Source organism: Pezoporus wallicus, unplaced genomic scaffold (genome assembly GCF_028554395.1).
Source record: "Pezoporus wallicus isolate ANWC-B61680 ecotype Strahan unplaced genomic scaffold, APGP_CSIRO_Pwel_v1 contig_4309, whole genome shotgun sequence".
Classification (NCBI taxonomy): domain Eukaryota; kingdom Metazoa; phylum Chordata; class Aves; order Psittaciformes; family Psittacidae; genus Pezoporus; species Pezoporus wallicus.
In genome coordinates this window covers 1986663-2012552 of record NW_026638191.1, presented here as the reverse complement: position 1 = coordinate 2012552, position 25890 = coordinate 1986663, and the positions used below count along the sequence as shown (strand labels likewise).

The 25890-nt window shown below is 37.7% G+C and overlaps 1 protein-coding gene across 3 annotated transcripts in view; it reads left to right on the top strand.

The window, feature by feature from the left end:
• The window catches only part of GABRB2 (gamma-aminobutyric acid type A receptor subunit beta2), a 156722-nt gene that overhangs the window by 64187 nt on the left and 66645 nt on the right, over nucleotides 1-25890 (top strand). For all 3 annotated transcript variants that reach the window (XM_057409860.1, XM_057409859.1, XM_057409861.1), the window contains one exon: nucleotides 23230-23312. In XM_057409860.1, coding sequence (XP_057265843.1) covers nucleotides 23230-23312 — 83 coding nt within the window. The remainder of the gene's footprint in view (nucleotides 1-23229; nucleotides 23313-25890) is intronic.

The window sequence follows — 25890 nt, the reverse complement described above, 5'->3', positions numbered from 1 at the left end:
AGCCATCACCAGCCAACACCAACATTGTTCCCAGGCTGGAAGTCAAAACACAGCTCTGCACCAGCTACCACAAAGGAGAAACATGACTGCTAGTGCTGAACCCAGGACAACAGAATAGGTTTTTTCTCTTCTAAATCAATTGTGTAAGAAAGCAATATTTTTTTTTCCATAGTTCTTCTTTCTGAATAAGCATCCCTAGAACACTCCCTGCTTCTGCTACTCAAGGATCATGCAATTTGAGGAGTGAGGGAACAGAAGAAGTTTGGAAAACCGCTCTTTGAAATTCACATGAATGTGCCATCTGTATGAGCAGATGGGAAAAATGTCTCAGGGCCAGGAGGAGACTGTGAGATCAAATCAGAAGGAAAGGACTACAGACAGACATGTTCCTTGTGAACAGAAAGGACCTTAGCGATTACTTCAGTGACATGATCTGGAGCCTAGTCCCTCAGAAATTGGCGTCTCTGAGGCAGAAGAAGTTTTGAGGGCTGTAATCAATACCGTATAGATTCCGATGGCATGTAATCTGCGGACACTCTCTTTTCTGGGAGACTGCCAGAAAAGAACAAATGCTCAGGTCTCCAAATTATTCTCACATATGAACTGTGCATACACACTGTGCATTTCACAGGGAGGGTTCACCAAAGTGCGTTATCCTCCTTAGTTTCTAAATTGAGAAATCATTGTTTTCTCCATCTTGAGGAGATGATCTTACATCATCTTGAGGGCATTCTTTAAAGAATAAAATTAATTGCAATGAATGCAGACTATTGAATATACAAGACTTCCTTCAACAGGTTACAATTTCTGTTGCGTGATGGCTGTTGCTGACACTGGATGCCAGTTCACAAATGCTGTGAAATAGAATCACAAAATCATTTGAGTTGGAAAAGACCTTTAAGATCATTGAGTTCAACTGTTAAACCAGCACTGGCAAGTCCACCACTGAACCATGTCCCTCTGTGCCATGTCTACACATGTTTTAAATTACCTCCAGGGATGGTGATGACTCTACCACTTCCCTGGGCAGCCTGTTCCAGTGCTCGACAACCCGCTTGGTGAAGACATTTTTCCTAATATTCAGTCTAAACCTCTCCTGGTGCAACATGAGGCCATTTTCTCTTGTCCTATTGCTTGTTACTTGGGAGAGGAGACTGACTCCTGTGTTGTTACAACCTCCTTTCAGGGAGCTGTAGAGAGCTATAAGGTTTCCCTGAGCCTCCAGGCTAAACACCTGCAGTTCCCTCAGCAGCTCCTTATCAGGCTTGCTCCCTAGACCTTTCACCACCTTCATCTCTCTTCTTTGAAGCCGCTTCAGCACCTCAGGATCTGTCTTGTAATGAGGGGCCCAAAACTGAACACAGTATTCAAGGTGTGGCATTACCTCTGCCGCATACAGGCGGGTGATAACTGCCCTTGTCCCGCTGACCACACTTTTTCTGGCCCTTCTGATTTTCTCATGACATCCTTTTAGCTCTCCTCAGTTGCCTGAGCCTTCTTCCAAAGGTCATAAACTCTCCTTTTTTCCCCCGGAGTTCCAGCCAATTTTTCTGTTCAGCTGTGTCAGCTTTTTGCCCTGCCAGCTTGTCTTTCACCGCATGGGCATGGCCTGCTCTTGCACCTTTAAGATTTCCTTCTTCATGAATATCCATTCTTCCTGCACTGCTTTGCCCTTCACAGCTGCCTCCTAAGGGATGCTTTCAGTCAGGCTCCTAAGCAGGCCAAACTCTGTCCTCTGGAATTTTAAGGTAGCAGTTCTGCTGATCCCCCTCTTCTCTGAGAATCATAAACTAGCATTTTGTCATTACTGTATGCAAGGTGGCCTCCAGCCATTTCAGCACCTACTAGTTTGTTGTTCACAAACAACGGATCCAGTGGGGCACTCTCCCTGTCTGGCTCACTCCCCAGCTGTTTCAGAAAGTTCTCTTCCACATGCTCCAGAGACCTCCTAGACAGCTTCTCTTCTGCTGTTTTGTATTTCTAGCAGATATCTGGTAGGTTGATGTCCTCTACGAGAGCAAGGGATAGCAATTCTGAGCATTCATAGCTGCTTACAGAATATTCTGTCTGCTTCTTCATCCTGGTTGGGTGGTCTGTAACAGACTCCCACCATGGTACCTGCCTTTTTGGCCATCTCCCTGGTTCTTGCACATAAACACTCAACCCTATCATTGCCATCATTAATCTCTAGATAATCAACACTCCCTGACATACAGGGCTCCCCCATTGCCTTTCCTGCCTTGCCTATACCTTCCGAAGGGTTTATAGCCATCTATTGCAGCACTCCAGTTGTGTGAGTCAACCCACCAGGTTCCCATAATGGCAACTATATCATGATTTCCTGCAGCACAAAGGCTTCAATCTTCTCGTGTTTGTTGCCCAAACGGAGAGTTAAAGCTTGTAAGTATGTTATCATTTATTTACTGAAATGTGTTTATCTTAGGACTGTATTTTAAAACTCTGACATTTAAAAATATTTGCTCCAATAATCTATCTTGAAAAGTGAAGGGGATATAAAAGCACATGAACTTTTTATGCAAAAATATCTACTTTTCCCAAAGCCCTGTGCAGGATTGTAAAGGCACTGGGAATTATAAAGCTAACATTTGCTTCCACATAGAAAACATAGTGATTGACTTTAACAACCATTGCAAGAAAAAGTTAGTTTTACTGTAGAAGGTGTTGCATGCCAGTGCTTTGCTTATTTAAAGTGCTTATGGAAAATGCATTTAGTATATATTGAAAATGTTATGGTGCATTCTCTTCAGAATGCAAAGAAACAAAGGATGAGTAGCTGTTGGGGGAACACTATGAAATCTCTGTTCCATCTGCATTAACTGAAACTGGTGCAGTGTGGTTAGGACCAAATGTTAGAGCGTTTATTTTTCAGGTTTCTGTCTCATGGGCCACAGATTTTCTAGCCTACTTTAGTGTGTTACTTCTATCAGTCCTGATCCTATCCCCACTGGGAAGTCTCTGGGTAAACACTAGAAATGTTGGAGGTAGAAGAAAAAATTTCTTTATTCCAATATTGACATGCACAATTTCTGTCCCCTTTCTTGTCATTTGTGACTTATTTGTTATGCCAAATTTATGGCAGTTGTTACTGACGGGGATGTTAGCAAAAATTAGCTAATAATCATTTGCCTTTGCATAGGGTTTGTCTTTTGTCTTTGGTTAGTGATGTTTGGTTTGGTTTGGTTTGGTTTTTATAACCTAAAAGCAAGATGTGTGTTTGAGAACAGCCATGTACCTTAACAAGGTAGTATAGCTGATTCTGCATAGGAAGAAACACTGCAACAAAGTTCTGAGTGCTTCTGCTTATGTGGGAGAGCAACAAGACATTAATTTACCATGGTCATAAGGCTTCTCACAATCTACTTCATAGATATTTTTACCAAAATATTAAAAATTTCAGCCAATGAAAACCACTCGGAAAGAGCTTAGAAATCCCCTGAACTCAGATGCCTACAGAATGTTTGGATATGGTCAGCGGAGGAGGTAAATTATTTTTAGACCTTGCTGATAAGTTCTATCCTTTCAGCGAGATACCATCATCTGTATTTTCATCTTATCATTCTCTCCCTAGAAGATGGCTCATATCTGCTCCGTTTGGTTCTGTATGTAAAAAGCAGAGATGATGATCAGTGCACAAGATGGGAAACAAGACAAAGGCAAGGGGGTGCATAGTGAATATTCAGCCTTCTCTCCTTTTAATTATACACATTAGAAGCTTATTTAATAATTACATCCCAGACTACATTTTATTCTTGGCTAACAACTGAGAATAAAGCATTGTATGTCTTTAAACATAAGTCTGTGGGCTGTTTCTACAACAAGACGGTCTCCAAACCGCATTTAATTCTAACATAGAAATGCTGCATTATGGTTATCCTGAAATGCCTTTGAATACTGTGGCTGAATAAATGGCATGTACAGCTCAGAGTGATAACTTTTGTTGCTGTTGGATTTTTAAAGAGGTAATAGAATAGCCATAAGACAGACATGCCATTAGTCATTTTCTCATAACTTTGGTATGCCTTCAAGAAAATACATTTAAGAGCTGAAATATTTATCTGAAAAAGATTTGTGCAAGAGCATTGCTGTGTTAAACACACACACCCCCCCTGCCCCCCAACCAGACTGAGCAGTGTATTTCCTTTTGAAGGAAAACATACTGTAGATACAGTCAAGATAATGATTTTTTTTTATAGGTTTCTGTGTTCAGCTTCTGATACAAAAAGTTTTTATGCCACAAAGAAGGCACAGTATAATTTCAGGGCAATTATTTGCATGTCATTAAAATTGAAGGATGCTGATAAAATGTTGGGTGCTGGTGTCCGGGAAGGCGATCTTAGTTTTCAGTTAAATGTCTTTAATAATAGAAATAGATAAAACTTAACCTGGTTCTGAAGGGTCCTGAAGTCTTTTCTAGACACTTACCCTGCAGGATTCAGAGTTATGGTGTTTTAAAAATATTTAGCTAACATAAAAAAGAGAAAAAAACCCAACTCTGAGAAATCTGAGGAAGCGTGAATGCAAGCTAAGTTCCAGAAGAGATTAAAATCCTGTTTAAGAGTATAAAGATCTTGGTATGCAAGGATAAGGAAGAAACTTTTTTCCTGCACAGGTAGTTTTACAGTTACTCACTGATGTTGCACATGGGGTCCCACTCATGTAAATCATCAGCAACTGCAGTTTGATGTTTATGTCAGGCTTCCTGTTATCATCTCTTGTTCTGCTCCTCCTTTGATTTAACTTTACAGATCCAAAGCTTTTAATGCATTTACATATTGTGACATTCTTTGTCATATTGAACACTTGACATTATTTCAAAAACATCTAAAAATGTTATGTGCAGGGATAGCTCAGAATCTGATATTATAGTGTTATGATGCTATGCTTTTGGTTTTTTTTTTTCCTGTGTTAATATTTTGTTTCCACAAGCACTGAAGGTATTTTTCATGTATTGAAAAAGATAGACTCCCATTCTAGCTGTCTTGCCTGGTAACATCTTGTTTGCTTCACCATATTTAATCTTCTTTAAGTTTCATCTTTTCATTTTATTTCAGTACAGCTTTATCTTCAATGCAATCTATATCTGTGACCTATGGGATTTCTAGGAAGATATGCTGTGTCCTGGTCATAGAAATAATGGTAAGACTGAATAAAAGCACTGAGATTGTTAGAAGTGGGAATACTATCCCATAGCAGTGAAGACAAGAAAAAAAACCCATGGAGAGTAATATTTGTTTAATACCAAGAATGAAAGCTAGTGGTAAGTGTTACATCTGGTAATCATTATATGTATTACAGAATCTTAGCAATTTGTTCAGAGGAAGTAACAGATATCAGATCAATGTAAGGCAGTTGAAAAATACATGACTGATAGATGCAATGCCTGAACTATGTAGCTTCAAGAAGGAAAAGGTAATTACGACTTAAGCTTATGAAAGAAAAAAAAAAGTATTGACAAAGCAGTTTTTCTCACTTATATTTTTTTTTTATTTTGCATTTGTCAGTGCAATAAGTAACAAAAAGCGCTTCTAGTTTTTCTTTGTTAGGTAATGGATCTGTATATTGCATTTTGTCTTATGCTTGATATGTTACTGATGGCCAAGCTGATAAACCTGGAGAGTTTGTTGAGCCTTAGCAAGTATCTCAAGATATCAGTACTATATTCCTGATTTTTTCACCCCTGAAAAATGGAGTGGGAATGTGGCAAACTAAATATTGTGCCCATGGCAGAAAAAAAGATCTGTTAAAAGCAATAAGGTGTCTTCATACTTTCAGACTTTTAAAATTCCGTTTCAGTTGAGGGAAATGAGCAGGAAATGCAGGTTCATTTGTGTTCATTAGCTTTGACAGGCATGAGCAAGCGGAGTGTCTTACTCAGTTACTTTTTGTGCAGTAGTTCTTACCAGCCCTGGAAAATACAATGTTCAAAGTGCTTTTTAAAAGATATTGATAGTTCAGGCCTAGTGTGACACATAATCTTTTGTCCTCAGTACTGAAAGTAGGATATCAGTTAAAAGAGCAAGGCATCAGCTCTGCATCAGAGGATTTATCTACTAAAAAAGTTTTAGTGAAGCCATTTTGTAGCTAGGAACATTGCAGATAGTGGTAACTTATATCTGGTCAAGAAGTAACAAATCCCCCTTATGGATTATTAGTTATCGGTGGAGAGTTTCCATTTAGATAAATCAGTGCCTCTCAATGTTGGCAAAAAGGGTCAGTGTTGTCAGCAAAATCATTTCTCTTCCTCTTCTCCGATTCAAGCATTACTTTTGTATTATATTCAATATTGAGTAGTAATGAAAATAAGCTATTATATGTAAGTTGAGATCTGTGAATGGCAGTGTCAGAGGCTGTGTCGTCGTCGTCCCAGTCCTGTCCCTTCTATCCCTGATTTGTAATTCATCAAATATATTCTTAGCACTGATGAGGTTCTCCCGCTTCCTTGTGTTTGCTTTGAAAATGCATTATCCTCTCCCCTTCGGGCTTTGCCTGACACTACTATCCTGCCTTATCACTGTGTGCTCATCCAGGCTTTCTGTTAAGCAATTTCCTAATGTAAAGTCTGTACAATCTCTAAATCTTTTGGAAAGCCAGTTGTGTTTTTTTATGATCAGTTTTTCATTCAATTACAGACCTTTTTTTTAACTCCTGAGTCATCATTTTCCTCTGATTTGCAATGTTCTCTCTTTTCCTCCTTATTGCAAAAATTGGTTGAACTGGTTGGGGGAGGGAGGAGGGTTGCCTTAGATTAATAGCATTAGATTGTAACTTTATCTTGATGTCATGCTTCTGCTTACTAACTACTGCTTAAAAATGCATCGTTTTCACCCAACTCCAGTCAGACTTTTTTAGAGTATTGTTTTGAAGCTACTGTGACAGTTTCAGTAAATGGTGAGTTTTAATTTGTTTGTCTAATGAAGATTAGGAACTTGGCTAATGACTACATAGTCATAAGTGATGATGCTTTTCCCTCCTACTCCCTCGTTGCTTAGAACATATATTAATTGTGCAGATGGTAGTGGCTTAGCTATGTGATAGTTCGCTTTCCATCTCCTCCTCTCATGACATTTACACCATACAGAGAGGGTGTATTGCCATCTCCTTATTTATGAAAACTTGTGATTCATCACCTGCCTTTTAAATCAAATACTAAGATTACATCTTGTTGCTAAGAGGCAGAATTTAGATGTGTGCTTTCTTCTTCTAAACACACCTGTGCCAAGCTTTGCCTGAAACGTTCAAGCAAATCACAGCCAGGAGCACTGAATTTTCATTTTCATTCCTACTGACAGCATGTGAAACTTGCAGTGCCTGTTTTATGTGCGTAACTGCAAGTCATTCCTTATGTATTCAAATGATTCACAGGGTTTTTTTTTCAGTGTGTAACCTAGCCAAAACTTAAGCCAAGATTTACAGGTATTTAAGTTTCACTGCAAACATTTTTTCGAATTACTAGAATACAAGTGTGATTTATATATGGCAGATAGAAAGTAAACACTTTTACTGCTTTTTTTTTATTGTTTTGGTTTTCTTTCCTACTCATGCATTGATTCATTCTTATGATTTGCAACAACAGGAAAAATCATAATTTGGGCACAACTAATGAAGAAATTCCTTAAAATTTCATTTCTTCTTCAGTGTCATCTGTCTCTCATGGCCATCTTACCTACCAGATTGCCCACTATTGCTTCTTTCACATAAAAGTATTGCTGGCTTTGTGTTCAGACAGTTTTCTGGGTTTGTTCTTCATAAAATTGACTGGTTTGTGCACAATTTAAAGGCCTTTTTACTTTTAAGTGTCAGTCCTGGGTTCCTGATCCTTATTTGCAAATACTCGTGCAGCTGGGTTTGCTCTTCATTTGTATAGGAAGGAGCCTGTGTTGCAGGTACAATCAAAAGAAGTTCAGGATTACTCTCTGAAAGTTATGGTTGCAGAGAATAATTCTTTTGCTGTCAATTTGAGTTCTACCTTTGGTATCTCTTTATATATATATTGTCTTTGGCAAGATAGAGATTAAAATACATCTTACTTGAAGTTGCTAGCAAGGGAGAGTGTAATGGCTGATGAGCCTTTGGGTCACAGAGGGATGATGCTGAGAGAGAGAGAGGAGTGGATTTGGTGTTGAGGTTCCTGAGATATAGAAGGTCAGAAATGTAATTGGAGAAGTGACCTTAAAAAAGAGTAGAAAGGACCTGGAAAGAATTTGGTTTTCGTACATACAGAGTTGTAGGCTTACACCCAGTGCATGGTTTCTGTTGCCTAACTCAGAAGATGCAAAGGTTTTGCATTGTATGTAGTATTCTGAATTTAGGAGGCTTTCTGCTGTTTCTCCTATGAGAAGAGACAAGTTAGTAAGACCTTCTTAAGGCACTGAAGTCATGATTGAACCAGTTGACTAGAAAATGAGTAAATGAAAAGCTGAGGTCCACTACAATTTGAGATTGTTGACTGCTGAAAACTCTGACAAGTACAGCAGGTTTGAGCAAGCTGGTTATCACCTCGGTGTCTGTATTGCTAGGAAATGTAGATTACAATGAAAGCAGGCTCCATCTGACTTCACTGCCTCTTCCCTTAGTGAACTACCGATGTTCATATGATTAATCTTCTTATTTGTCAGTGTGGAGAAATATCTAACCTTAAGAAAGTTATTAAACTGCTGACATAAATGTATGGTCTGTGGTTAGAAATGAGTCTTACCACTGATAAGAGAGATTTTGCAGAGTCACTAGCTCTAGCATTAGGTTACATGAACATAGTAATGAAGTAGTAATGAATTTGGTCAGTGCTTTGAAATATCGGAAAATAAGTTTGTATGTGAAATACTGAAATGTTGTGACAATTAAAACAACCAAACCAAACAGAAACAAAACAGATGGATATTTCTCCCTGTGCAGTGCTTAACTAGATACTTCGGAATATGTACTGTGCACTGCAAAGAATGCTTGGCCTGGCTTATACAGAACTATCTTACCCTTTCAAGACATGGCAGAGAATTTTCATGTACCTTTACATATTTCTCACTTGACAAACCTGCGTGCCCATAGAAGTGTGGCTGTTTCATTATACAGCCTTCTCTCCTACTGTCCCCATATTGCAGGCAGTGCTGACTTGAAGTCCACATCCCTGCTAAGACTTTTCTGTTGAGTTGCTATTTTTAAAAAGCTCTTCAAGCATCTTTTCCATAAGTATTATACCTCAGGGAGGGAGTGGTGCAAACTCTTATTATCCTTGTACATTAAGAGAATTAAAAGGTATTCTTGCCAGGTGGTTAATGGAAATGACCATGTCCTCTTACCATTATTTTGTATCAGATAATAGTGTTGATCTGTGGACATTCATAATGTGAAAAATAGCAAACAACATTTTAAAAAGACAGTGCTCTTTGCTGTTTATCAGATTCCTCTGAATCTGATTCCTGACATCAGATTCCTCTGATAAACACCAGTTTTTACATAAAAAAACAAACTCAAACTCAGATATTGGAATTCCTGCTTTATAAATATGAATCCTAGGAAATATACATTTTGCTGCTGGGATTTCTCTCCTCTTAAGCCTATTAAACAGGTTGATTTTGTGAGTTGTCATCCACATTTTGCCAAACGGCTATGGCTGAGTGGCCACTGCTCCCATGCCTGGGTTTAGGACTAGGTGAGGATGTGTAAAAGAGGACACAGCAGCCATCAAACTCACTGTTGTACCTCCTGGATGGTTATGTAGCTCAACCTGCTATGCAAGTGGTGCTTTCACCTTGTGGGTTTATGCTAGTGTTTTCAGTAAACTCAAAGTACCTGTGCATTTAATCAAGTAAATGACTTCCTGATGCTCTGAATTTAATTTACTGAGTTTAAGTGTGTGTTGTCCTGTTGTTTATGTATAAAAGACTTTTGAGTAAAACATGGGAGTAATTTCAGAGATTGTTTAAAAATAAAACAAGAAACCAAAGATGCACCTTCTACAGCAAAATGATCACCTTAAAGAATCCCTGAACACAGGGAACAGTTCCAGGATAGGTCTGCCATCTCTGGGGAGCACTTGTTTTCTCATCAAGTGTATATTTGAAGTATTCAAGGTAGAACTGATAGCTTGCAGCTGAGTCTTCATTCACCTCAAATGTGAACTAGTCCTAATTAATTTCTTGGACAAAAGAAGGTCTCATGTATAGCCAAGGTAATATGAAAAGCAATGGGGGACATGTTTTCTCAATTACATTATGAAAGCGCACAATACAATATCCAGTTCTGAATATACAAGATGTTGAAAGTGATACCCTCTGTCTGCGTACGTATATGGAAAGCAGAGACCTGATTAAACTGATTAGAGTCAATTGAACTCTTCTAATTATCTTAGAGAATGTATGACCTAAGACTCTGATAGCAGCACTGTGTACAGAATCATTTTGGGCTGTTAGGCAGGTCAGAGTCAAGTAGAGTCTTCCAAATCTAATAGCTTTAGTGATCATAAGTGCAAATAACTGACTGCAGAAACTGATGGAACTTACTAGCATTAAAATGGAAAAGAAGGGATCTTTGTAAGATTGCCAAAGCTTGTTTTAAGTGAATTTTATTTATTTATTAAAAAAATGTACTCTGGAGCAAAATATGGTAATTAGGAGGAAACTTACATGTCCTCCCTCCCCCAAAATGTATGGATTAGTGTTCTAGTCCCTGGAATCTGGTCACTGAGAAGTTTCAAGGGTCACATTTCAGCAACAGGAAAGGGCCAAGTGAGTATCAAAAAGCAGCCTCTATGTAGCTTTTCTATTTCGATTTCTCGTCTCTGTTTTTTATATAGCTCGTCAACCTTTCAGTTCTTCCTGCTAGTATGATGCAGTGAGTGTGTCAGAAAGTTTTAGAGGTGTTTTTCCTGCTTCTGTTTGGCACAGTTATCAATGTTCTGAAATAAAGATGAGGAAGAAAAAGGTCATAACTGAACATCCTAACTTTGTCATAGGAGGAGATGCAACCCTTGAGAAATTGTGTGGATTTCAGGAGGATAGCTGGAGTTAGGTGCATATTAATTGTAGTCATGAGGTTTGACTCATTTTAAAATTAAAAAAGCCCTATATGCTTCTCTCATGCATCCAGTAAACTCTTAACTAAAGTTGAATTGATCTGAAATGTAGATATTGATTGGGAAATGTTAAAGAGCATTGCTTCCCATTCTCAAAATAATATTGCTGCTACTTTTATAATATATTAAAGCAATAAGGGTATTTGTCTAAAATGGACCAGATAGGAAATGGAGGATTGAGTGCATAAGCCTAACACAGTAGATGAGAAGAGCACTGAGGCCAGACATGACATCTGGAATGTGATAAGAGACAGTTTTAAGTAATTTATTTATTCATTGTAAAAAAAATAAATAAATAAATTGCAGGCTTAGGTGTCATGCCAGTGGACCTGTCTGTCAGGGGAGGCGAAAGAAGGAGCATGACTGGATATAGCTGTAAACCGTGTTTTCTTCACCGATGTTTACTTGCAGATAAGCCCGAGTAGGCTTATCAGAGTTTAAGAGTTTAAGAATCAGAGTTTAAGAATAAAATGTGCAGAATAAACTGTTCATATTTTGTCCAAGTCAGATCTGTCATAAAGCTTTTATATGAATAAGAAGCATCCTTTGTTTCCCAACTCCCCATTGTAGTGTTTTATATATAAAATCATCTGTATGTATCTTTTTCTCCTACCCTGCAGGAGCCTTACCTAAGGTCAGTTGACATTAATAAGAATCAGCCACTTGAAATATGTGTGCTATGAATTAGACCTAAAAATATCTGCTAAATCTTTATTAATTGTCCTCATTAAATACTGTTCACATGGGAATAGTTGTTCAGATGGAGTGCGTAGCTACTGCAAACTGGTGATTTATTAGAGACAGCTTAAATGGCCCCAGATCTGGCTGTTAATTGGGGTGGAGAAGCCCCAGTGACACTGGACCTTCAAGGCTGAAGTTCTGCAGCTTTATACCTCCAGGGGTTAGTTATTACTCTACACATATGGGATGCTTTACATAATGTGTCTTATTCTTCTGTGCTTTATAGAAAGTGCTTAACACAAATCATGATTAGCAAAAACTGGAATAAATGGTAGTCATTTTAGGTGAGTGATTTCTATAATTTCAAAATACTGTTCTGGAATGGAAAAAATGTATACTAGTATTTTTTTCATATTTGCATACTCACTATCTGTATTTTTATTACCCATCTTTGTCAGATGCTACATCTTATTTGCTCAGTACCGGATTTGATGTCCTGTTTGTGCCCCTCTGGTTAGATAACTAAAAATAAATATGAATTTATATAAAGTAATATTAATTTATATAAAATAATATTAATCTATATGTCATAAATACTTTTAAAAATAATAAATGCTGTGATTTGTTTAATACAACCAGAAAAATATTTTGGAAATAAACACATCACTGAAGCAAAACAAAGCAATTCAAAACCAGTCAGGAGCTTCATTGCTTGTCCTTCTCTGTTTCATGATACTGCCTTCCACCCACTTACCAGTGCAGAGTCAGCCTCTTTTGGTAGATCATGGTGAGCATGTGAAGAGGAGTGTTCCTACGAAAAGTTAAAAGCAAGAGAAGTAGTTGGAAGTAGGCTGTGATTAGCTGCAGACTAAAGACTTTGACTGTTCAATCGTTCAACTTGTTGAATCATTCAGAAGGAACTGAAAGAGTTCAGTCTGCCTTAAAAATGTTTCTAGCCTATCCCTCTGCACTGTTGTGAGGTTTCAGTAGTTGATGCTTTTAATGCATTAAGATACTTGGATCTACAGGTCTTGCAGATCTATGTTTGCACAAATAGATTAGTGTGAAGTACTTGCTATGTGGTGCATAATTAACATCAGTATCAAAACTATATTCTATAATAGATACATCATCTGGGGGAGTAGAGTGACTGTATTTTTTGGTATCTAATTTCTTTGAGTGTTTTTGACCCATTAAATTTCTCCCTATTCTAGGGAAGAGCTTTCTCACTCACCAATTGAAAACTTGATCCTGTTCAGTAATAATTAGTCTGTGGACATGACAATTGCTGCAAAAAGAACTGTTAAATCCTTCCCTCAAGGACTTTACCTGTAATTTCACAATACCCCTTTTAATTCTGTGAGACCTTCCAGGTTACTATGTGTTATGTATGTGAGTCATACCACTACAGTATCTTGAAACAGGCCTTCAGTACTGCAGTGCCTTCGCTCTTCAGTGCATGAGTTAATGCAGTTTCGAGAGCTGGCCAATGCTAAGTTATCATGCAGCGTATATGATGTGCTGACATCAGATCTGTCAAAGAAAAGAAAAAGTATAATTCAGTCTAATTATTTTTTTAAACTTTTTTCCAGTCATATAATGCTAACTTTTTGCTGTAAAAACTAAAACCTAAAAAACGTATAGATCTGTTGTTAATGTATGAGTTATAGGAATTAGTAAGTCAAAGAGTGTAATGAAATTAGATAAAATAATGGTTAAAAAAATTTATTAGATATGAAACAATATAGATCAGTGCTAGGTATTAATTAGGGTCTCATGGCATTAATATGTTGGTCAGCTTTTATTTCTTGTGTTAAATCTATAAATTGATTTAAGTGTTGCAGCAGTGAAGTACAGTTCATGAATTATTGATTATAAAGATTTATTTGACCTCAAGGATAACAAACTAGATGATATGTAATATTTCTCAAGCACTGAAACCCAGTTCTTGTTAGTCTGTTTGTCAGGGATTGAAAACAAAGTTTGTCTGCGAAAAAGGGAAAATACAACTGCAGGGAGAAACCCTACAAATCAGTAACAGGATGTATCAAGGAAGGATTATTAAGGAGCATATATTATTCACATAGTTACATGTATGTATGTATGTGTGTGAGAATGTATTCATGTTGCTTGTCATTGTGATGAGGTGAGGGTACTCAAGCAATTAGCATTGCATGCACTGATACTGTAGATGTGTTAATGGCAGTGTGGATAGTCTCAACCACACTGAAATATAATATCCCTTTACTTTTTGTTTTACCAGCAGCAGTGATGTTTGCATGTCTGAGCCCTGCAAAATCTGTCATGGACTTCTCCATCTATTACATAGACTTCACCCCTCCACACCTCCCCCCCTCTTTATTACCATGGGGGAATGAATCATTACCTACTAAAGTGCAAATAATGGTCATTCAGCAAAATTAAAAGTGAAATGATACATTAGTGTCAATGTGCTCATCTAACCTTAGTGTTAATATGTTAGCATAAGCAGCTGTAAAATCTGAGGGCAGTACTTCACATGCTTTGGAGCCTTAAGATCATCTGTGTTGGTTGTTTTCATTCTCTTCATTGGCAGTTGATATTACAGTGATGCTTGAAAGGATGTCAGAGTGGATTTACGTATTTGGATATGTTTCTTACTGTTCCCTGTATACCAGGGTGAAACTGAAATGTGTATTTGCAAAATGAGATACTGATCTCATGACAATAAAAAATTGCAAGGTTATTTTATTTATTGTACTGTTCAACAGTAGTATGAAAAGGCGCAGTTCCTTATTTTTTTTTGCTTGTTGAATTGTGTTAAGCTTAGAAGAAGCATGAGGGGAGAGGGAAGGTGGGGACAGCAGGTTTCAGCTACATCAACATAGAAGCATAGAATCATAGGATAGTTAGGGTTGGAAAGGACCTTAAGATCATCAAGTTCCAACCCCCCTGCCATGGGCAGGGACACCTCACACTAAACCATGGCACCCAAGGCTCTGTCCAACCTGGTCTTGAACACTGCCAGGGATGGAGCATTCACAACCTCCCTGGGCAACCCATTCCAGTGCCTCACCACCCTAACAGGAAAACATGAAGGCCTTTCTGAAGTGCTTTGCTGCCCATGCTTTTCAGCTCTCATCAGAAATTAAAAGAAAAAAATCAATATTTTATACAGCAGTTTGATGCTGGCTGGGCTCTCTCAGGTACAGAATGAAAGAGGTATCTGTTACCAGAGGTAAGGAGATCCAAGAGGCATGAGTACTTCAGGCATGGAAAGCATATCATAGCTGCAGTAGGTGAGGCAACTGTGCTGTAGTGGGTCAAGCTGGTTGGAATGAGCTCCATTGTGACAGAGGGGATCTGTGGCACTTATTTTTGGGGATCACTCAGTGTGTTTTGTTTTCTGCATCTGAGTATCTGCTGCAAGGCACTTTGGTTTTTAGATGTATGCAGGGAGGAAGGAATGGGGAGAGCATTCTCTTTGTCATCAGTAGAGGCAGAAGAGAAAGAAAACCTAAATTTGTTTAAGACTTGGTCATAGATAGAGGCAGCCTAAAGTAATGCTATATGTAAAGTTTATGTAAAAGGGGCACTAGAATAGCCTGGAAAATAGTGTTTACTCAAAGGAACCCTTGTTAGCACACAGTGGTGTGGTTACAGTTCTGCTCAGAGGAGAACTTTTACCCTTACCCGTTGCTCTCACGGTGAGCAAGTCACCCCTGGTGGGTTGTACCAGACACTTTGACATGCTACTGAAGATATTTCTGGTGCATTTTGGGGAAAGTCAGGTTCTCTACAGACAGAGGGTAGAAGAAGAAATGAAGAGAAGGTGATTAAATATGTCATTCCTAGCAGTGGTGAAGTTCTGATAGAGCAGAGTGGAGAGAAATTGTGTGTCAATGAGCTTTTCTTGCTAGAAATAGAAAGGTGTAACATAGACTGTTTAATTGGGAGGAACGCATACAGTCACATAGGCTATGCAACTCTCCTTGTATCCTAGTCCTTATGGATGAAAATTTCTAATTGTAATGGAATTAATAAGTAATAACCTGTGCCCATTATTCTACTCTGCTTTACACAGTTTGCCTTTATCATAACTGTTAACTCTCTCCCTGACTGATTGCTTTTAAATTGTGTCTCCTGCTTTAGGACAGGGAGAGTTCATTTTACTTTTGTCTCAGAATTTTGTCAGGGTTAGAATTTTATGGGTTACTGCTTTGTTGTAAAGGTGCTTGAAAGAAACTGAAAAATTTCAGGTGTGTGCTATAGGGTTTTATTGGCTTTTTTCCTGCCTTTTTGGATCTGAGAGTAATACTGCTTATGAAAAATCCACTTAAATTTATTATTTTTATTGACATTTCCATGTGGGAAATGAGCCTTTTTATTCTGACTCACTAAAGTCAGAGGAATAGGAGCTTTGGGCTCTTATCTTACTTCTGTAAGAATTACTAAATAAGCTGCAATCATAAAACTGAATGTGCCTTTTCTACTGAAGATTGGTTTGACATTAACATTAATTTTTAACTTGGGTAGAATGTCCTTTCTCCAGAATGGTGAAAATACCTTCCGCTTGGATGTCTTCCTGAATAGCAAGTAATTGGTAATATTCTTGGTGGCATTTTACAAAAAGAAAAGATTTTGTGGGACAGACTCTGTAACAGAAAGTATAGATTAAGACCATAAGGAAGAAGTGACTACAGTTTCTTCATGAGCTCATCATCCACAGCATAAGCTCTTCACGAATATAGGAAGGCGCAGGAGCTGCAGATTGTGCAAACACCACTGACATGTGGTTTCCATGAGGAGCTCTGTCTAGCAGTTGTTGGAGGTCGACTGCTGGAGATATTTCAGAGATGGGGAGGATAACACACCTTTAGGTAAAAAACAGTAACACGCTATTTTCTAAAACCCATGATTTTTAACATTCAGACACAGGCTTCTGGGAGAAACAAGATAGTGCTCTTCCAAATATGAGGGTTGCACTAGAGGGTGGTAGTGCTGCTGTAGTTGCTAGCCTCTTAAGGCATAAAAAGGTAGCCTGTGGGCAAAGTTCACACTGTTTTACCTATGATAATCTGTACTTCTCTATTTCCACTTTTTAGCAGCAGTATTATTTGTGCACTGAGGCAGTGCATGTTTTGTGGAGAAGATACTAATACTTTCCCTTAGATCTTCAATTATTTAATTAAACATTATATCTTTATCATCCTGGAATAATAAATATTAATGTAGGGTACATTTAGAGTCCAACATATTCACTAGAACTAAGCACCAGTTATTTTAGGTGCTGAGAATTGATTAAAAAGCCACAAAATCCATGTGTCTTGTTGGGAAATTCTAGCTCTCTTCCATAATATTAAGGGAGTCTACATTAAATGGAATGTAATAGTGTAATTTTAAGTTGGCCGTCTATAAAGAGAATGCAATTACTTCTAATCTTTTTATGCTGTCATGTATAAACTTGAATTGCTAGCGCACCCAGCAAAAAAGGTTGTGAGGAAATGTTCCAAAATGCATTGAGTTATACAATTTTCTTTGAGAAATTTATGAATAATTTGTTGTTGTTGTTGAAGAGACGTCAACATTAAAGATATTATATATACAAATATATGATTTATTTGTAGTATTCAACATGTCTTGGGTGGTAGCAATGTAAATTTTTAAGAAAAAGAAGTTGAAATGTTGCACTTTTTATTTCAATGCTGACATTATCTGAAATAGACACACAATTTTCACAATCAGAATAAGGAACCTGTTTTGCAAAATATTTGAGAGTAAAACTTTCAGTTTCCCAGTGATGGTTATAAAGCAGAAGGACTACGAAGTCTGTATAAGTGGAAGAGTGGTAGTAACTGGCTTTTTATTCCAAGGTTGTTTGCTATAGACTGAATCACTCGACCATCGTGTGCATATTATTTCGTTGTTCTGTATCCTGAAGTGGTTTAGTATTCTCCCATTTATCTATTTTTATTTCTTGTGCAAAGGAGAAGTGAAGTGAATGCTGAAAGACAAGGATACATTTCCCAGTAATAAAATATTAAAATTATGAAGTGTCCTCTGAGCTCTTCTGCCACAGCTGCTGCATTGTGGTATATGGCTGCTATCTTCTAGAGGAGCACGTATAACTTCTGAGAATGACTTGAATGATTTCGCTCTAAAGCTGAGGTTATTGTACTGGAAGATTTTGTCATGGAATGAGGTGTGCTTTTTGCAGGGATTTAAATTATGAACATGATGTTGTGGCTGGGTTTTGAACTGAGTGACAGGGTAGTAGGCAAAGCTACCTAATTACAACAACAATTTAGAGAGGTACATGCAGAAAGATATAGCAGAAAATTTGGCATCATTAAATGGAAATCTATGGCAAAATTCTCATTCTTCTGAGTCATAATTCCTTTACCATGAAATAGTAGCAGAATTCTCCAGTTTTCCATGACTTCCCAGCTGGCATGCAGATGGCCCAGCAGGCTATCTTTCAGCAGAGAAATACAGAGCTTCTTCCTAAAAGATCAGAGACATATATTAGATTTTTCTTAGAAATCTTGCATGTTTCTTTTACCAGCAGTATAAACAGCAACAAAATTTAATGAGGTTGAAGTTTCTTTCCCTGTTTCATATTGCATTTAGAAAATGTTTTAGCATCATATAATTTAGTTGCTTTATGGTTGTGCCTTCTAGCTTCAACAGAGCTTTCAGAGATTACCTGTCTATTCTAGGATAGCACACAACAGAAACAAGGGAAAGACATCTGCATGTTGTTAAATAGCGAGTCCCAACTGGAGTGAGAAAAATGAGCCAAATTAGAATTTAGGATGGGACTACTCAGGAAAGGTTGAGAAGTGGTATTAGAAGAAAGCACGTTACAGATTCTGGGTAGCCTGACCATATTATTTCATCCCAAACCAAGGCAGCAACAAAACAATTGCTATTTTTTTTTCCTATAAAACCACACTGAGAAACTCGATATGCAATTTACAGTTAAAGGATTATAGCAGTCAGTAGCTGAAAGTTCAGATTTAATGATGGACATGTAGAAATGCCACTATTGTTCATTATTTGCTTGAAGCCAACTCTTAACCCAGGGTAATACAAGGGAAGCTCATCTTTTATGTGACTAAGCAGGAGGAAGGATTCTGCGAACTCTGTTATTGGTAATAACTCTAATGTAAAAGTAGATCTGTTAGTATGTCTAACAACCTTGACACATACGTCTAAATCAAATATTATTGTTCAGGAGAGAGATTTATCACACTACAGTTTTGCTCCCAGATTTCCACGTATTTGAAATTGGTTCTGTTGGCTATTGCTGCCACCAACACTTCCAACAGTCACGCAGCAGGGCTGTTTCCAAGAAGCAGAAGTGAAGAGTGGGTTTAGCTGCAGTACAGGGTTTCAGTAACTAATTCAGGGAGTTTGTGACTCCAGTCTGAGTGTGCAGAGGATTCTTATGAAGTCTGTGATAGAGATGCAGTCTGTTATAGGGCATGGTACCCTTGCAAGCTCTTTAGATTGCTCCAGATATTGTTAGTGGGGAGCTGTATTCTGCCTTCAGATACACAAATCTGAAGCAGAATCTCACACTGCTTTTGACAGGATATATGTGCGTACATTTGGTACATTTGGTCTTTGTGTTTTCCTGGGTTTCAGCTCTGTCTGACTCAATAGGATCCCAATCTGTCAGTGCTAGAGTTAAGAGAGTGTTATATAGTTCTCATACTACCACTCTACTCAGAGGACCTATCTGAAATTGTCACCTTCTTGCTCATCATTTCTGTTGTGTCTGTAATCCTGTAATTACAGGTCAGGGCTGCTTCCTTCCAGGGCAGAGATAAGTTTCTGTTGCTGCTTATTCCCCATAGCTTTGCACAGCCACTTTTACTCCAAGAGAGAAATGGATTCTGTCCATCTCCACCTATCATTAGCATTGCTCTCCTGTCTTTCAGTGCTGTTTTCTCTTCACTGGTGATGTCAGAATTGTTTAAGTTGTTATTTTGAATTTCAAATCCCACCTGAATTTGTCAGAAGAGCAAAATCAATGGGATTTTGAAAAACTGTACGCTGTGTAATACTGAAAAAACCAACTATTATCACTGCTGGGATAGTATTTGTTAAGTGTATTATTTTCTGCATCTCTTCAAGTTTGGAAGTGTTATAAAAAAGATTTTTATGGCTTTCAACTTTGGCCTGTGAAAGGAGCAGTGCCTATTTCCGCTCTTATTTGAATCATAAAACCTCGTCAAAGGTTTGGAGACAAGGGCAGATTTTCAGCTTTCTCAGAAAGAAAAGTTTATCTGAATTATTTTGTATTACCAAGAGCAAGCTTTACTTTCCCTTCAAGCTATTTGTGGTGCAGGATTCTTTGCACTGTAGCTGTGCTTACTTTGACACACAAAGTTTTCTTTAGGTGTAGTTCATAATACTTTAGTCAGTTCAGTGCTTCAGGATTTGACTTTTTTTTTGTGGAGGGGTGAAGAGAGGCTCCATAATAAGTCTACATTCAAAACACAGGTCATAAAAGAGGAAGCTAAAGTCTGGTTTGCATTGTTAGGAGCCTCAAAATAAAATATCACAAGGTTTTTCTTTCTTTAATAGTAGATGAAAGATTAGTCTATGAGACAGTTCTATGCTGTGTTTCATTTCATACAGTATTTGTCAGAGAGCAATGTTATTATCCCTAACGACTGCAATGTGATGAGTTGCAGTGTTGGTTTTTAAAAGGTTTCAGTTTTTCTTTTCTTATTTTCTCCCATTTTTGTTCTGAAGGTTACATTATGCAAAATGTGATAGCATGTTTTGTGCACCAGTCCAGGCTGTATACAAATAGTTTTAATCCTTTAAGGAAAATTGGAATGGCTCTGGTTTGGGGAAGAGGCTTTTGGCCTGTATCAAATATTCCTATCTGCTGTAATGAACTGCTGTTTATTTCTCTGTCTGAAGAGGTATAGGTCATGTGGCTTGACTTTAAAATAGTCTGAGTTGGTCATTCTTGCATGCTCTTGCATTAGTAATTTGGTTTAGATATTCACCATGAATTGCAAACCACTAAGAATTTAAACAACCAAAAGGTAGCTTGGTTGTTGAAATAATTTTGAAGATGAGAGAGAGTTTTTGCTACTTCAGGCTAAGTGTGAGAAAAGTCGGGATAAAAATGAGGGAGATACAAAGAGAAGAAAGGACAGGCTCCTTATTTTATTACAGTGGATTTGCATTGTGGATAAGAATGAATAAGCAAGTTGAATTAAATGCATTATTGAAAACTGCTGTTTTGGCTTGATTAAAACTCTGCTCTACCAATCATTGTCATTATTGTGCCACTTCCCCCCCCCCCTCCATTATTTTCTGATGAGGTAAAGCAATGTGTATTGTAATGACTTCATAATGTTTCCTACAGAGCTTTTATCCTGTCTGGCTGCAGCCTTTGGCCCCTTTTGGTTATTTGCTGCACCCAAAAATCCTACTCTTTTAGAATATATGCTTCTGCTGCTTGCTCCATTTGCATTTGCTATCAACAGACATATATTCCTCATCAGGTTTTGTTAAAAGCTGGAAGATTTTCATTGAGGGAGCCAAAGGATTCTTTTCCCCTGTTTTCTTTTGAGACATCTGTAGTGAACTCACACTGAAAACAATATGCTTTCAAAAGCAATTTTATGGGTACCCATGTAGTGACTGAAGAAAGAACTTAGTACCAAAACTTAGTTCTTTTTCTCTGACAGCCCAATATATATGAATGATCAAAATGTGAAACGAAGGGATCTTGAATGGATTGACCAGGGAGAGGTAGGACTTCCTTAGTGTTTATAGGAGTAACTTGCCCTTACTTCTTTTCTTTGAAGATATTTACAGGGACTTTTTTTTCTAGAAATGACAGTAAAGCATTATTAGGGCAGTAAGCATACTAATGAGAAGACTGTGTAACTTCAGTGTTTCCTAAATGTCTTGTGGAAGGGATTGCTGGAGTCAGTTTTGGGCCTCTCTCATGCAACTGTAGTTTTCTGCTACTAATGAGCTCTTATTTAAGATATTTTAGGAGAAAGAATGAGGTCTGCCGAATGAAAGAGTTCTCTGTCTTATCAGACAAAGAATGTATAAGAAGTTTTTCAGACACTTACTGACAGCCTAATACCAACTATGAAAGGCCAGTGACCTTCATACCGGGAGAACAGGATTTTGAGAACTGTTGGTTAGCAAGTCTTTCTTGAATATCCTGGAAAGATGTTGCTGCTGATGTTGTCAGGTCATGCACTGTCTGCATGTGCTGTAGGCACTCCATCTGTCAGCTTGGGTCCCATTTTGGAGTTCTGTCTGCTCCATCTTGGGATTTATGATTTGAGCTAAATGGGCTACATCGTTTGAGTTTATGAGCTACATCAGTTGGTCAAACTTTCAGCTTGAAGAAAGCTTGTACAGTTGGATGTGGTGCAGTGGCCTCATTTTTCTACTGGTGTGGAAGCAGGCTTTCCACATGCAGCTGGCCAGTCAGCTGTACTTAACACACAGGGGAAAATCCTTGTTTCTCTGAGGACTCCATATAAATCACCAGGCTGTAGCAGGGGTAGGGGAAGGGCTCTTGCCAGGTAGAGAGGGAGAGAAGAAAGGCTAGAAACCTCTCAGCTGGTGCACTAAATCCCCACCTGGCACTGCGTGGAGTATATGTGGGGCATAGTTTGACTGTTGGTAGATTCCAAATTGTCATACTTTTCTAAATTACTACCGAGTTGCTTGGGATTGGGAGGAGATTAAAAATTGGGGTCTTTTTCTACACATTTAGGTGATGTGATGGGAACAGAGTTAATAAAATGCTTCTGAGAACTGTGCTTCTGTTCTTATTCAGCTCGGGGTCATGTTCTGTGAGATTTATTGGCAAAAGGTTTATTGATGGTACAGATGTTTCAACATCTAAAAGAGATGCTCAACATGTTAATTTTACTCGGCTTGGTGAAATCTGGAGGCACAGATACGGTTCTAAATGTGTTTTTTTTTAAAGTGGTCCTGAAAATGTTTGTGTTTTAATATGAAGATAAAATAGTATTTTATTATAAATCACTACTGAACAGAAGAAAGAAGTTTCATAAAGGGATTAAGGTGTTAACCCAGGATACATGTCGTTGTTTCTCTTTAGATTTCCGGTGCCGCCTTTCATTGAGCCTGTCCTGTTTGGTTTGAACTCTTCCACTAGAAAATGAAATACTGCTGCACTAATTCATGCTTCACTTTTTTAGGATAAATTGGTTGATGATTATTAAAGCTTGCAGTACTGTGTAATGGTGTATAAAGGGGAAGATCTCTGCTTGCCCACCAGACTGGCATAACCTTCTTAGAAAGGCATTAGTTACAAGTAAGCAGCAGACACACTATGTCAGCAAAAATAGACAAGAACGTCAGTTATGTAGAATATATTTTCTTCTATCAACTGTGTGTAATCAAGAAAAGATTGGAACAAGACAAATTAACAAGCTCTTCTGTTTCCTTCCTAGAATTACAACAACAGCTGCTTGTATGATGGACCTACGGAGATATCCGCTAGATGAGCAGAACTGCACGCTGGAGATTGAAAGCTGTAAGTACTTCTGCAAATCCTACTTATTCTGTGGTCAACTGCTTCAGAGTTTTTTATTTCTGTCATACTTTTTTTTTTTTCCTTTTTTAACATGCTACTAACCCAATTCTTTCTGGTGACATTTAGATCCTTGTAAACACATGCAACAAAATAGCTTTCCAGATGGATTAGTAATTTGTGGCGCAAGGATTAGCAAAAGTTATTCTGTATTTTGATGGACAATTTACAGCTTTAAAAGTCTCATTTAAATACCTTGTTCAAGTTCATGTGAGGAGTACAAGGATTACTATTGGTACTTTATCCTTCTTTATCTCTGACCTGTGTGGCAGCTTGTTTCCATTTAAAAATGACGGTAAGAGCTTAGAATTGTTCTTGAAATAGGTGGTTTGTGGTTAGCTCTTTTGTTTTTTTTCTAGATCCTATGCTATAGTTAAACTTTCAGTGCACACAACACAGTGTTATATAGACTGTTTTAATAGCTGGTGTCTCTGTACAACTTTCTATGTAGATAAAATCCGTGAAATAAAATTTCAAATCTCATTTCACTGAAAAACTTCGGAGAATCTAAGTACATCTGAGAAAAAGCAAGTCATGATGACTTTTTTGAAGACAGTATGCTAAGCATACATTATTTGGTGCTCTAATTAAGATTGTATCAGCACTTTCAAGATATATTTCCTTTTTCAGGACAACCATAAGTAGTTCAGCTAGGGTGTATCATTAAGTTGAATGTGGCAAGCAAAATGGAAATTAATGGCATGTTTTAAGATCCAGAACACAAAAGTATGTGTATTTTTAAAGTAATGTCTGTATTATAAAAGATTATGTGGGATTTCAGTGTGCCTGAAGTACAAGATGACAGTAGCTTGTGCTGGTAAGAACTTGGTACGGCTTAGCTTCTATTCTAGAAAGCATTTACGAGTATGCTTTAAATTTGTGTCCAGGTTTCATGTTAGAGTAATTTAAAGATATGACAAAATCCTTTCCTGAATTAAACTTGTGACACTGCTGTTTGAAATAATTTGCATGCATAAAATAAGAAAACTGAGTCTTTATCATTGAAGTTCACCTCTTTGGTATGCCAAAATACACAAGCAGCAAATGTGGACTTAGCTCTTTGAAAAATTGATAAAATCCTGGTTGGTTGTTGGTTTGATGTTTTTCTGTTCATTTGAGGGATTTTGTTTTTTTTTTGTTTCAGTTTTTTTTTCTGTTTGTTTTTCCACAACTAATTTTTAAAATTTTATTGATAGCACTTGATTTAAATTTCTTACCTGCAGTCTTTTACTGGTATAGTTGGCTCATTTTAATGTGGGAGAAAGCTATTGACATAACTGTATTCGGGTTTACAGAGAATTTCACTGAGAATGTTGGCTTCCTATGCTGGTGTCTTTTAACTGTTGTTGTTGCAAGAAAATTCATCTGTTTTCCAATTTTGTGTGAAAGATGGAAAGCTGGAGAATCATCCTTTCTATTTACAGCATTGTTTAAACAGTCAACAAAGTCTTGCCATGTCTCTGCATTGTTGAGATGCCTGAATCTTCTTGGGATTCACAAACTAGATATCCCCCACCTGTCATGCTTGTAGGACACAGTCTGGGAAACATTCCCAGAAAATACCTCCCAGGTCAATCCTTATTAAGTCCTTATGCAAATGAAATTATGTCGCTGCTATTCAATGAGAACACTTTTTCTCCTTCAGACTTAGATTGTGGGGACCTCTAGGTTGGCATTTCCCTTTGATCTGATTTGGAGTAGAAGTTTGAAGCCACATTAAGTTCTCTTTCATGAAATGATCCTGGTAAACAGTGTATTGAGCTCTTGAAATTGTTGTTGCACTTGGCATGAAGAGCACAGTACACATTGTATGATAGAAGAGTAGGAGTTTAATTTACCATAATGGTCAGGATGCTTGCAGGAGAGCTCCTTTATGGCCCTATTAGCTCTGTTGCAGCATCACAAATGTAAAATGGGTTAAGATCAGGATACCGTATGTAGTTACTCTGGCTTTCATTGCAGTAAGAAAAGCCATTAAAGAATGTAGATAGAAGTAATACTTGAACTGTGTTTTGAAACACTTTCACACTGCTTTAGGAAATTATTGCTCTTCATTTATGTCATTCTTTCCAGGTAAAAAACTGAGTCTGTCTATATAAACCACTTTAGACAAAAATGCTGGCAGGTAGATAGGCAGAGTGAGTGAGATGGAAAGTGACTTTGAGTTGTTCAATGCAGGTACTCCAGTCACAATCATTTCTTTAAACTGGTTAAGCTGCATGCTAAAAGTAGGTTGGTTTCTTGCCCTACTGATCTGTTTGGATGTCTGCTTCACCACTGCTCTCTTGTGGTGATTCAAAATTGTTCTACCCCAAATGTTTTCATGGCTATCAAGGCATGAAATTATACTCACTGCTTGTGTCAACAATTCATTTTTTTTTTAGGTTGTTGTCTTCCCCAGCTCTGCTGGGACCTCAAAGTACATTTAAAGAAAGCGTTCGTAGTTTCTCATAGGCTTAATTTCATGAACTTGAATATGCCAGGGTCTTTTAGCTTCCTCATACAGGAATGTGCTAAGAGA